Source organism: Rhinoraja longicauda, chromosome 28 (assembly GCF_053455715.1).
Source record: "Rhinoraja longicauda isolate Sanriku21f chromosome 28, sRhiLon1.1, whole genome shotgun sequence".
NCBI classification, from domain to species: Eukaryota; Metazoa; Chordata; class Chondrichthyes; order Rajiformes; family Arhynchobatidae; genus Rhinoraja; species Rhinoraja longicauda.
In genome coordinates, this window is record NC_135980.1 from 18667150 (window position 1) to 18680834 (window position 13685).

The 13685-nt window shown below is 41.2% G+C and overlaps 1 protein-coding gene across 1 annotated transcript in view; it reads right to left on the reverse strand.

Moving 5' to 3' along the window:
- The window catches only part of LOC144607203 (A disintegrin and metalloproteinase with thrombospondin motifs 6-like), a 188147-nt gene that overhangs the window by 65934 nt on the left and 108528 nt on the right, over window positions 1–13685 (reverse strand). The window contains exons 11-13 of the mRNA XM_078423883.1: window positions 13035–13142; window positions 10466–10611; window positions 9809–9872 (exon numbers count right to left, since the gene is read on the reverse strand). Coding sequence (XP_078280009.1) covers window positions 9809–9872; window positions 10466–10611; window positions 13035–13142 — 318 coding nt within the window. The remainder of the gene's footprint in view (window positions 1–9808; window positions 9873–10465; window positions 10612–13034; window positions 13143–13685) is intronic.

The following is a 13685-nucleotide window of genomic DNA, read 5'->3' on the forward strand; positions in this document are numbered from 1 at the left end:
AATTTAACTCATATTTTCGTAACTTGTATAAAAATGCAAAACTTCTGGTTGGAGATTTTTTAAATAGTTTCTAAAGTTATTAACAAACAATTGGATATGGATCCAAAATTAATTATATTAGGATTATCAGAACATACTACAAATTTTACAACAAGTCAGGTACATTTTCTTGATTACAGTCTAATAACTGCAAAAAAATTAATACTTAAATTTTGGAAAAACCAATAACCTCCACAATTAAAATGTGGACTACGGAAATGACAGAGACCCTGCATTTGGAAAAAATAAGATTTGCCTTAATTGACAAACCCGAGTTATTTTTAAAAATATGGTCTCCATTTATTGAATTTTTAGAAAAGTAAATGGGTTTGGCACAGGACTAAAATAAAAATTTAAAATTAAAAGTTGAAACTTGAGTTAGGGGTTGGATGTACAACTGTGGTTATTGTCTCCCGGATCTACTCCCTTTAATTTTTATAGTTATATCTTTTTATTTTAATCCTCTTATTCTCTCTTCCCAATAGTTTAGTTTTTTAAATTTTTACTTTCTCTCTTTAAATTTTTTTTAATTGAAGCTATGTAAGAACTCTGTAACAAATGTGTCTTTTATTTCTATTTGTACATATGCTTTTCAAAAATTTTAAAAAATAAAAAAAAATTAAAAAAAACCTTCATCCGCATGCCTTTTTATCTCATCGCCTTAAGTTAGCCAAGAGAAATTATGATATAGACAATAGAGAACTCCTGGCAGTCAAATTAGCTTTAGTAGAGTGGAGGCAGTGGCTGGAGGGAGCTGAGCCTCCCTTTGTGAGGTTATCCACTTTGGTGGTTAGAATAGGAAGGCAGAGTATTATCTGAATGGTGTCAAGTTAGGAACAGGGGACGTACAATGAGATCTGGGTGTCCTAGTGCATCAGTCACTGAAAGGAAGCATGCAGGTACAGCAGGCAGTGAAGAAAGCCAATGGAATGTTGGCCTTCATAACAAGAGGAGTTGAGTATAGGAGCAAAGAGGTCCTTCTGCAGTTGTACAGGGCCCTAGTGAGACCGCACCTGGAATACTGTGTGCAGTTTTGGTCTCCAAATTTGAGGAAGGATATTCTTGCTATTGAGGGCGTGCAGTGTAGGTTTACTAGGTTAATTCCTGGAATGGTGGGACTTTCATATGTTGAAAGACTGGAGCGACTAGGCTTGTATACACTGGAATTTAGAAGGATGAGAGGAGATCTTATCGAAACGTATAAGATTATTAAGGGGTTGGACACGTTAGAGGCAGGAAACATGTTCCCAATGTTGGGGGAGTCCAGAACAAGGGCCACAGTTTAAGAATAAGGGGTAGGCCATTTAGAACTGAGACGAGGAAAAACCTTTTCAGTCAGAGAGTTGTGAACCTGTGGAATTCTCTGCCTCAGAAGGCAGTGGAGGCCAATTCTCTGAATGCATTCAAGAGAGAGCTGGATAGAGCTCTTAAGGATAGCGGAGTCAGAGGCTATGGGGAGAAGGCAGGAACGGGGTACTGATTGAGAATGATCAGCCATGATCACATTGAATGGCGGTGCTGGCTCAAAGGGCCGAATGGCCTCCTCCTGCACCTATTGTCTATTGTCTATTGTTGTCCAGACAGATCACAAGAATCTGGAGCACATTCAGACAGCAAAACTCTCGTCAGGCAAGGAGGACCTTTTTGCCTAGGTTCTAAGAATACTAAACCTGACGTGCTTTCTTGCCAGTTTAATCTATCCCAGACAGAGTCCCTGGCCGCATCCTTGGAAGCTGCGTAGACCAGCTAGCGGGGTATTCATGGACATCTTTAATCTCTCTTTACTCTGTTCTGAGATACCCACCTGCTTCAAGAAGACTACCATTATCCCGGTGCCGAAGAAAAGCAAGATCTCATGCCTTAAAGACTACCATCCAGTGGCCTTGACATCCACCATCATGAAATGTTTTGAGAGGCTAGTTATGGAAGGCATTAAATCCAGTCTACCAAGCAGCCTTGACTCATTGCAGTTCGCCAACTGCCACAACAGGTCCATGGATGATGCCATCTCCCTTGCCCTACACTCATCTCTTGAACACCTGGATAAGAGAGACACCTGCATCAGACTCTTATTCATAGAATACAGCTCTGCTTTGAACATCATTATCCCATCCAAGCTCATCACCAAACTCGTGGAACTTGGTCAGCATTCATCTGCAACTGGATCCTTGACTTCCTGACCAGCAGACCCCAATCAGTGAGGATTGGGGTCAAATTATCTTCTTGGATAATCCTCAATACTGATGTTCTGCAAGGATGCGTTCTTAGCCCCTTTCTTTACTCCTTACACTCACGACTGTGCAGCTAAGTACAAATCAAATTCAGTTTACAAATTTGCAAACGGCGCCACCTTTGTCGGACAAATCAAATAACAACGAGACGTAGTACAGGAAGGAAATTGAGAACTTTGTGTCAATACAACAACCTTTCTCTCAATGACAGCAAGACAAAGGAGTGATCGACTTTAGGAAACAAAACGATACACCTATGCTGGTATGCACTGATGCCGCTGAAGCAGAGATGGTTGAAAGTTTCAATTTCCTAGGAGTAAATATCACCAGCAACTTGTCCTTGACTACCCATATTGAAGCAATGGCCAAGAAAGCACACCAACGCCTCAACTTCCTTAGAAAGCTTAGGAAGTTTGGCACGTCTCCAACAACTCTCACCAACTTCTACAGATGAGCTGTAGCATGCTTTTTACTGGGATGCATCACAGCATTGTTTAGGAACAGGGCCAAGAAATTACAGAGAATTGTAGACACAGCTTAGATCCTCACAAACCAACCTCCCTTCCAATGACTCAATTTACACTTCCCGTTGCCTCGGCAACGCCACCAGCATAATCAAGGATGAGTAGTACCCCGGGCCAGCCTTCTCCCCTCTCCCATCAGATTCAGGAACAGTTTCTTCCCAGCTGTTATCAGGCAACTGAACCATCCTACCAACAACTAGAGAGCAGGCCTGAGCTACTGTCTACCTCATTGGAGTCCCTTGGATGATCTTTAATCGGACTTTACTGGACATTATCTTGCACTAAACGTAATTCACATTATTCTCTTCATCATGTATCTGTACACTGTGGATGACTTGGTTGTAATCATGTATTGTCTTTTCGCTGATGGTTAGAATGCAACAAAAGCTATACACTGTACCTTAATACATGTGACATTAAACTGAACTGAACAAAGCCTGGTCTCTACCAACCACTACCTATCCCTAATCATCCCTGGTCCCATATTTCTATGGATTTTATTACTGGTCTTCTCTTTCCAATAACTTTACTACCAGTTTGGTCATCGTAGACCAGTTTTCTAAGGCCTGTCATTTTATTCCTCTACCCAAATTACCATCTGCCTGTGAAATAGATGACCAAGTAATCCAATATGCAGTCTGCCTCCATGGTATTCCTCAGGACATCGTTGCTGACTGAGGTCCTCACTTTGCCTTTTAATTTCAATCCAACGGCCAGACTGAACAGGTCAACCAGGATCTTGAGACAATGTTCCGGTGCTTGGTGTCCTCCGATCATGACAGAGTTTCCTTTCAACGACCATTTAATTCTCCAGCATACTCCCTCTCTGACTTACCTGACTATGGTCTCTGTTGTAATAGTTCATTTTTTCCCATTTATTAATCTAACCTGTTGGGCATGATCTATTGCCCTGCATTTTACAACATTTCCCTCTTTCTCAGTAGCCCAACAAAATAAACATATTCTATCCCATCATCCCAGTCATTTGCATAATGGAAAATACTGTGACCTTCCCAAAAAGATTTTGCAAGACAGCATCAATAATGTTTTGGAGATTTGAGGACATGTCCATTACCTCTGTTCACTTTCTCTCCTGCTGCTCAATCAATAACTTACCTTCAATTTCATGAATCTAAATCCTTTTAAGTTTGGAATAATGGATGAAATAATTAACCTTTCAGATAATTCAGTACAAACAGATTTGTCAATTTCAAAATAATCCAGAAAATAGAAATGGTTTAACTTGGAGCATGAACAACTAACAAGGGAACAGGAAAGAAAACTCTGGAGGAGAGTGTAGAGGAGCCTCAAAGGTAAAGCAAGGGAAATCTCCTCCAGAATATTGATGTTAGGCTGAATAACATGATTCATGCTATCATGGCAATAAGGAAAAAAAATCTGATGACCAAAGTAACGTTTAATTTCTATAAACACCCCCAAATCCTTCGCCAAAATATTCATTTCATTTACGAGTTTTGTCTGGATCCTTTGGCAATCTAATCATGTTTAGTAACGCCTACATTAATTTGTTGAAGCAAAATACTATTGCGCAAAATGACATAAATATCAATAACATAATAATTTCTGATTAAGATTTCTAGCAACCTTTCAGCCATGCCAGTTTTCATGGTTTACAGTCTGAGAAATACCATGAGCAAACAGACTTCTAACATAAAAGTATTTCCAGATATTGCTACAAGATAGAAGTCAGACACGACAATGTTTGGATTGCACATCATCACACATCAGGCGCAAAATTTTTCGATTTTGTATATCATCCATTTTTTATGCCATGTAGATGCTATTTGGAAATCAAAATCTGGCAGACTGCATCCTTATTAAAGGTACCACTCTTTAGTGACCAGTACCATGTTCTCTTATTCTTAACTCAACCTCTTTTGGTTGTTTCATTGTTGTACTTTAATTTTTTGTAATACTTCAGATTGCACTAAAATACTTGCAGTGTTCTTCTGTTTTGCATTCATCATCGCATTTATTATGGTATCTATCATTATCATGTCGACTGTACTTACTTTATGAGCTTTCTGTGAACAAGGAATTTCATTACAGCCTGGCGTATGTGACAATAAAGTAATGTGATCTGATCTGAATTAGAGAAGTTCTCAGGAAGTCGTGTATCAAATGCTGACATACTTAATTCTGACTTCAGAGCTGTGCAATCCAGTTGCTCTCAGAAATGGATGCACAGAGCAGGCAGCTTCCTTGATTTTGGGCAAATGAGCAAAAGTCAAACGGAACAAAACTGCTCAACTGGAGGGGGAGAAATGTGAAAAAAGGCTTTCAGCTGGTGGGTGATATTAGTTTAATGTGCTCAGGGATCAATTCTCCTACCTGAATCTCAGCAAAGAGTAATGAATTTACAACACTTAAATAAATATGCACAGTGAGTCTGTCAACTGTTGTTACCACAACTTTACAAAAAACTTTACCATTATGGTGAGGGTGACCAGACAAAGAACCTTTATGGAATTTGCTCTATTTTAAATAGTTATATCTTGCTGTCCACTGCAGCATTTGCTGCATAATTGAGATCACCAAGTCTCAGTGTTCAAAGAGAGCTCACAAGATTCCATTCTTTCACGCTGAAGATCAGCAGGCAGACCAACCTTCAGGGCTTCCGACTGTGGTAGTGAAACAGTGCATACGTTCAACTTTGCTGTTGGCCTCCATTTTCCAGCTGTCATTCACTTTGCACCGTATGTTTCCACATCAAAGCATGTTCCTGAAAGATTTCTAGCAACGTCTCTGGCTGGCTTCTTTAAAAGGTGCAGTTGAGCCCAGAATTTCTCACTTACCAGAACTACTTGCAAATAAACTTTGGTTGTCAATGCAAGCACTTCATGCAATAATACGAACTGAAGTTGGGGAAATCATGCAATTTCCAAGCCCAGGAAGCTGGGAGTACTGGAATGCAAATACACCAATAAGTAATGAAGGAAGAGACGAGGGTGAAAGTGATAGATAGCAAGGTACGTTATAAGGAAGAAGACAATAAAAGAGAGCTTTGATAAAGACGAAATAACTGCAGTTGTAGGCTTATAAAAACATAGCACAAAAAGTAAGGAAATTTGTGTTTGGTAGATTATTTCTTTGTTGTAACAATGCTTCTTGGCAATAAATCTTATACCGTTGGAAAGCCTGTTTATTTCCCTTTTAAATGGTGCCACATTTGTAAGGAACATGCATTTGTGGGATGAGCAGCAGAGCTGAGTATGTGGGTTGCGCCCATGAAAAATCTGCCAAATCTTCTCTGCCAATGCCAAACAGCTTATTCTGCCATTGACTCTTGTTCGGTGTTGTTTGGTGGATTGGATGATTGAAGTCTGAAGAAACAAGACATATTGGCAATTTAACAATTTATTCATTTAATAAACAGGAGCCTCAGTAGCGTGTGGAAGAACCATACACAGCCACAACAGCCTGGCACCTCCTCCTCATGCTGGTCACCAGCCTGGTCACACACTGTTGTGGGATGGCATCCCATTCTTCAACCAGCATTTGTCGCAAGTCAGCAAAAGTGGTTGTGTTGGTCACTCTGGCACGAACAGCACGCCCAAGCTGATCCCACAAGTGTTCAATGGGGTTGAGGTCAGGACTGCTGGCAGGCGATTCCATCCTCTCCACTCCCAAATTCTGGAGGTAGTCTCTGAGAAACCCTGCTCTGTGGGGGCGAGCATTGTCATCTTGGAGGATAGAGTTCGGTCCCAGACTGTGGAGATATGGAATTGCCACTGGTTGCAGAATCTCATCTTGATATCTCTCTGCATTGAGATTGCCTCCAATGATGACAAGCCTCGTTTTTCCAGTGAGGGAGATGCCGCCCCACACCATCACACTGCCTCCACCAAAAGATGTTACTCTATCGGTGCAGCAATCAGCATAGCGTTCTCCGCGTCTTCTCCACACTTTGACCCTATGATCCAACTGCCGTAGGCAGAATCTGGACTCATCGCTGAACATAACGTTCCTCCACATGTTCAGGTTCCAGTGCACGTGTTGCCAACACCAGCGCAAACGGGCCTGACGGTGAAGGGCAGTCATGGCAGGCCACCTTTGCAGCCCTATGAGACCGGAGAATGGCTGCGTGCAGTCTGTTCCGAATTCTCTGGGCAGAGAGCCGTCGGCCATATCGTCCTGCAAACCTTGACTGCAAATCTGTAGAAGACAGCCTACGGTTCCTAAGTGCTGACAGGGTGAGGAAACGGTCTTCTTCGGGTGTCGTCTTCTTGGGACGCCCACTTCGCGGCCTGTCTCTGACATCCCCCGTTATATGGAACTTGGCCTTCACTTTGGAGATGGTACTAGGGCTCACTCCAAATAATGCCGCAACTTGGTTTTGCGGAACACCAGCTTGAAGTTGCCCTATCGCACGGGCCCTATCCAGATCAGTCAAACGTGGCATGCCGATTCTTGGAGCAGACACCTACTGACCACTGTAGCAGGGCCCATGCTCACAGATGCTGCCAATCAGGTGCCAATCAGGCACCTGATTGTCAGCACCTGGTGGTACCAGAAGCTCAAAACAAGAGTCAATAGCAACAGCAGAATAAGCTGTTTGGCATTGGCAGAGAAGATTTGGCAAATATTTCATGGGCGCAACCCATATACTCAGCTCTGCTGCTCATCCTACAAATGCATGTTCCTTACAAATGTAGCACCATTTAAAAGTGGAATAGACAGGCTTTCCAACGGTATAAGATTTATTGCCAAGAAGCATTGTTACAACAAAGAAATAATCTACCAAACACAAATGTCCTTACTTTTTGTGCTATGTTTATATAGAATACGAAAATTAAGTGAAATCTAGGAGAAATATGAGCGGAAATGCTTGACTAATCATCTGGAATTTTTTGAGAATGTAACAATTAGAATGGATAAGGGAGAGCCAGTGGATGCGGTGTATCTGGACTTTCAAAAAGCCTTTGACAAGGTCCCACACAAGAAATTAGTGTGTAAAATTAGAGCACATAGTATTGGTGGTAGGGTATTGACATGGATAGAGAACTGATTGGCAGACAGGTAGCAAGGAGTGGGAATTAACAGGTCCTTTTCAGAATGGCAGGCAGTGACTAGTGGGGTGGCACAAGGCTCAGTGCTGGAACCCCAGCTATTTACAATATATATTAACGATTTAGACGAAGGAATTAAATGTAACATCTCCAAGTTTGCGGATGACACAAAGCTGGGTGGCAGTGTGAGCTGCGAGGAGGATGCTATGAAGCTGCAGGGTGACTTTGAAAAGTTGGGTGAGTGGGCAGATGCAGTATAATGTGAATAAATGTGAGGTTATCCACTTTGGTTGCAAGACCAAGAAGGCAGACTATTATCTGAATGGTGACAGATAAGGAAAATGGGGAGGTGCAACGAGACCTGGGCGTCCTTGTACATTAGTCACTGAAAGTATGCATGCAGGTACTGCAGGCAGTGAAGAAAGCAAATCACAAGTGGTCTTCATAGTGAGAGTATTTGAGTAGAGGAGCAAGGAGGTCCTACTACAGTTATACAGAGTCTTGGTGAGACCACACCTGGAGTATTGTGTGCAGTTTTGGTCTCCTAATTTGAGGAAGGACATTCTTGCTATTGAGGAAGTTCAGCGTAGGTTCAACAGGTGCATTCCCGGGATGGCGGGACTGACATATGATGAAAGAATGGATCGACTGGGCTTTCACTGGAATTTAGAAGGATGAGAGGGGATCTTATAGAAACATATAAAATTCTTAAGGGATTGGACAGGCTAGATTCAGGAAAAATGTTCCCCATGTTGGGGGAGTCCAGAACCAGGGGGCCACAGTTTAAGAATACGGGATAGGCCATTTAGGACTGAGATGAGGAAAAACCTCATCATCCAGAGAGTTGTGAATCTGTGGAATTCTCTGCCTCAGAAGGTAGTGGAGGCCAATTCACTGGATGGTTTCAAGGGACAATTGGATATAGCTCTTAGGGCTAACGGAATCAAAGGATATGGGGAGAAAGCAGGAACGGGGTACTGATTTTGGATGATCAGCCATGATCAGCTGGATCGAAGGGCTGAATGGCCTACTCCTGCACCTATTTTCTATGTTTCTATGAGAAGGCCAATTTGGAATGTGTGGAGAAAAGTATGATTCAGTATCCACAATAAAAGCAGACAGGCAGCTAAGAATCAAATCAATTTCTGTATTTTCTATATTCTATTTGTTTGCTAAACATTGTGATAGTACCTGCTTTCATTTCCTCCCCTGGGAGCTCATTCCATATATCTTCCACACTTTGTGTAAAAAAGGTCCCCTTAAGTTCCTATTAAATCTTTCCACCCTCACCTTAAACCTCTGTCCTCTGGTTCTTGATTTCTCTACTCTCGGTAAACAATCTGTGCATTTACACTATCTAATCCTCTCATGATCTTATACACCTCCATAAGATCACCCCATATCCCCCTGCACTCAAAGGAATAAAGTCCTAGCCTTCCAGACCTTTCCCATTAGGTCAGGCCCTCGAGTCCTGGCAACATCCTCGTAAATCTTCTCTGCGCTCTTTCCGGCTTAACAACATCTTCCCATAAAAAGTTGACTGAACACATACTCTGCATGTGGCTTCACCAATGTCTTATACAACTGTAACATGACCTCCCAATTTCTATACTCTGAATGATGAAGGCCTATATGCCGAAAGCATTCTTGACCACCCTATCTAAATGTGATGTCACTTTTAAGGAACTGTGTACTTGCACTCCTAGATCCCTCTGCTCCACAACACTCCTCAGAGCCCTGCCATTCACTGAGTAGGTCCTGCCCTGGTTTGAGTCCCCAAAATGCAACACCACGCACCACCACACCATGTATGAAACTCCATTAACCATTCCTCAGCCCTCCTGCCCAACCAATCAAGATCCTGCTGTAATTGTAATTTTCTGTCTACAATACCACCCATTTTAGTGTCATCTGCAATTTTGTATAACAATATTAACAATTATTTATAGAAACCGTCTAATAACATTCAATAGGAGTTACTTACATCAATATTACATGATCGAAAGCGCTTCCTTTCTCCAAGACAGTAACGTCCACCAACTGTTGGTCTAGAAGAGAAGACTTTTACTAACATATTATTAAGAAATCAGATATAGTCTACTTTTGAAATGTTACTCAACATTTTTGGTCATGCTTTTAGATATATTATCAATCAAACCAATGCAACAATTTTGCATCCACTAAATTAAGTGGTCCTGGCAAGTTACACAATCGAATCCAGCATTGCTATTTTTCTGCTATGAGTTTTTTGTTGGTTTTCTGTGCCTAATTCAGAAAAAGGTTTGCAGTGCTTAACTCTGTTTTGGTTCTGTAAATGATATGATCCCATTTATCTTATTAGTTATTAAGCAATTTTTGCACATTGCCTTTAAATATCTGGAGTGTCACTTTCTAAATATTCAGCAACATTAGGATTATCTTTTCTTTATGATGAGGGTTTTATCATTTGCTAGGCAAAAATACATTATGAAAATATTAAAAGAAAGAATTCAGGTGGAAGGTACTGACCCGAAATGTCGACTGACAACTTAATTCTACAGGTGCTTCTCAAACTGATGAGTTTCTCCTGCAGATTATTTGTTGCGTGCAAAAAAATTAAACTCTCAACTTGTTAAACATCAAGGCTTTGCTGTTAACGTACCTTGGACTGTCACACTGCCTGCCGGAATATGAAACACCACCTCCACAGGTCCTGGTGCATTCTCCCCATGTTGACCAGGGTCCCCAGGCCCCATCCACTCCTTCTGGTCTACTGCCAAATGGGACACAGTCTCTTTTGTAGCACCACTGCATCAGAAACTTGCATTTAAACTTCGGTCATTATAATCAGGCTAACACAATTTTATTAATTCAATTGAACAAATGTTATCACATTCTCCTTTGCTCTATTTATGGTACCAAAGTTTGACTAAATTGTATTTATGTATGATATATCTGATCTGTTTGAATAGCATGCAAAACAAAGCTTTTCACTGTATCTCGATACATGTGACAATAGTAAAGTTATCCCTAAACTGCAGACAGTTGACAGGTTACGTCCCAATATATCATGCAGATTTTATATTTTATGAATACAATCCTTTCCATGGTCAATAATATCCCTCAGTAGCTCACAGGCATTTAAGTACTTCTAAAGTATACTGTAGAAACCACTGTAATGTATATTGACATTTTGCAATGTTCATGCAATTGCTATCTTCCAGGTAACCTCTTTCTTGGGAGACTGGGCAAGCTGATTTGCCTTTTTATTATTTTACTGATCATCAGCTTCAAATTACAATTTTACTGATAGAACGGAGCTGCTTGAAAAATGGAGGGATTATTATGGGCCGGATATCAAATAATGATGTGAAGCTAGATTGAAACCTCATGACCTGGTATCGAGACAACAACCTTTCTCTCAATGTCAGCAAGACAAAGGAGATAGTGATCGACTTCAGGAAGGGAAGTAGAACACATAACCTGGTTTGCATTGACAACGCTGAAATAGAGATGGTTGAAAGCTTTGAATTCCTAGGAGTAAATATCACCAACAACTTGTTCTGGACCACTCACATTGAAGCAATACCTCTACTTTTTTAGAACGTTCGGCATGTCGCCAACAACTCTCATCGAGAGTCATAGAGCCACTGACCAACATGTCCTATCTACAATAGTCCCACCTGCCTACGTTTGGCCCATGTCCCTCAAAATCCCGGTCCTATCCATGTACATGTCTAATTGTTTCTTAAACATTGCAATAGTCCCTACCTCAACTACTTCCTCTGGCAGCTCGTTCCCTCTACCCACCACCCTTTTGTGTGAACATGTTACGCCTCAGGTTCATATTAAATCTTTCCCCCCTCAAATTAAACCCATGTCCTCTGGCTCTCAATACCCCTACTTTGGCAAGAGACTGTGTGTCTACCCGATCTAGTTTTCTTACGATCTTGTACACCTCTATAAGATCATCCCTCATCCTCCTGTGCTCAACCTCTCCCTATAGCTCAGGCCCTCAAGTTCTCTGTACTCTTTCCAGCTTTACAACATCTTTCCTATAAATTGGTTCCCAGAACTGAACACAATACTCTAAATGTGGTCTCATCATTGTCTTGTATACCTGCAACATGACCTCCCAACTTCCATATTTCACTCTGACTGATGAAGGCCAATGTGCCAACAGCCTTTTTGACCACCTTATCTACCTGTGGTGCCACTTTTAGCAAACTATGTACCTGCATTCCTAGATCCCTCTGCACTACAACACTCCCCAAAGCCCTACTATTTTATTATTATATTATAGAAAATCTTTCTCGTCTCAGAGCTAACCTGATGATGGCTAGTATTATGATTGAACTGAGACTACAATGTCCTGAGTGACAATCACTGAGCACTATTGGATCAACCACAACTTTCTAGTGATGTGCTCAGTTAGGAGGGCATCCAAAAGGATTTCAACACCTACAAGCTTGCATACCCCTATTCCCTTAAGTGTCCAAGGCTCATGCTGCAAACACTACCTCCTGAGGAGCAGGTCCATGAAACTCACCCCCATCATCCAGAATCGCACCCCTGTCTCTCTCCCTGTCTCGATCCCTGAAGGAGGCCTCAATCTCCACCCCCTTCTCCATTTACCTCAAACTTGTGGGTATATCCACCTGCAAGGACTGCAGCAGTTCAAGAAGGCAACTTCGCAAAGGTGGCTTAGGATGGACCATTAAATGCTGATTCCACCTGTGAAGCTCTCATGCCCTGAATGAATAAAAAAATCCTGGAAATCCTTGGTTGATCCTCAATGCAATCATACTCCTTCCACCGCCCAACTTAACACAGTTTCTCTCGATACCTCTCTGCCTTTCCACTTAGCCCCACTACAATGTATCACAGAGCTTCAGTGCTGTCCATCAGCACTCACTCATCCCCATCAAAGTTATATCACTGACTTTGACCCTTCCTATCTCAGATCCCACACCACCTTTTGCATCATAACAATGGCCTGATCTGGCCACTTGCCATTCTAATCTCTCAAGCAACCTTGGAAGCTACAACAGGAGGCAAATATTTCATTAAGAAAATGTGCAATGCCCATTCAGTTAAAGTCTACAGCAAGATAGGGGAAGGGGAAGCAGAAACGGTGATGGTTATTGGCACCCCACCTGTAAACTGTCAAACACCTTCAGGTGCACTAACATTTCTGGGTTCCAAATAAAAAATGTATCAGAAGTACTCACCCCTTTATCAATAGTATTGGATTGGCACACGGTTCCCTCAGCAGCAGGAATGCTATTTGTAATACAACGATTGCTTTTACTAAGACACCATAACTCACTGCATACCTCCTACAAACAAAATATTAATAAGAAAGTATCAAGAACCAAAAACAATCCTTTAAAAGCTTAGGAAAATATTAATTATTGCCTAAATAATTATTTATTACATTAAATAATAAGGTAATTATTTACCTTTACTCGGTAAAGAACGATCCCTTTCCGAAATGAGAGGTGCGGAAAGGGTATACCTGCACCCCAGTGGGAACTAATGGTGCAAGCGCTTTGGAGGGGAGAGTAGAACTAAAATAGTTCATCTTTATTTGATCATTATACTCTGGAGTGCTGTATTGTGGATACAGAATATATTTATGAAATAGTTTTGATTTTAGTGACATGCAAACTTTATAAAATTAATTCCGAATAGACCGCAAGGAGAACATTTCATAGATGTGTTTAACAAATTAAAAGCAATATGTACTTATTGAGCAAATATTTCATTTAGCAGTCTGGATTGTTAAAATAGAGACAAGGAAGATCAGTGTTGTATTCCAATTGTCAGAGTTTAGCATAAATCTGTCATAATGCTGCTGTCTTCACTTTGGTGATGAAATC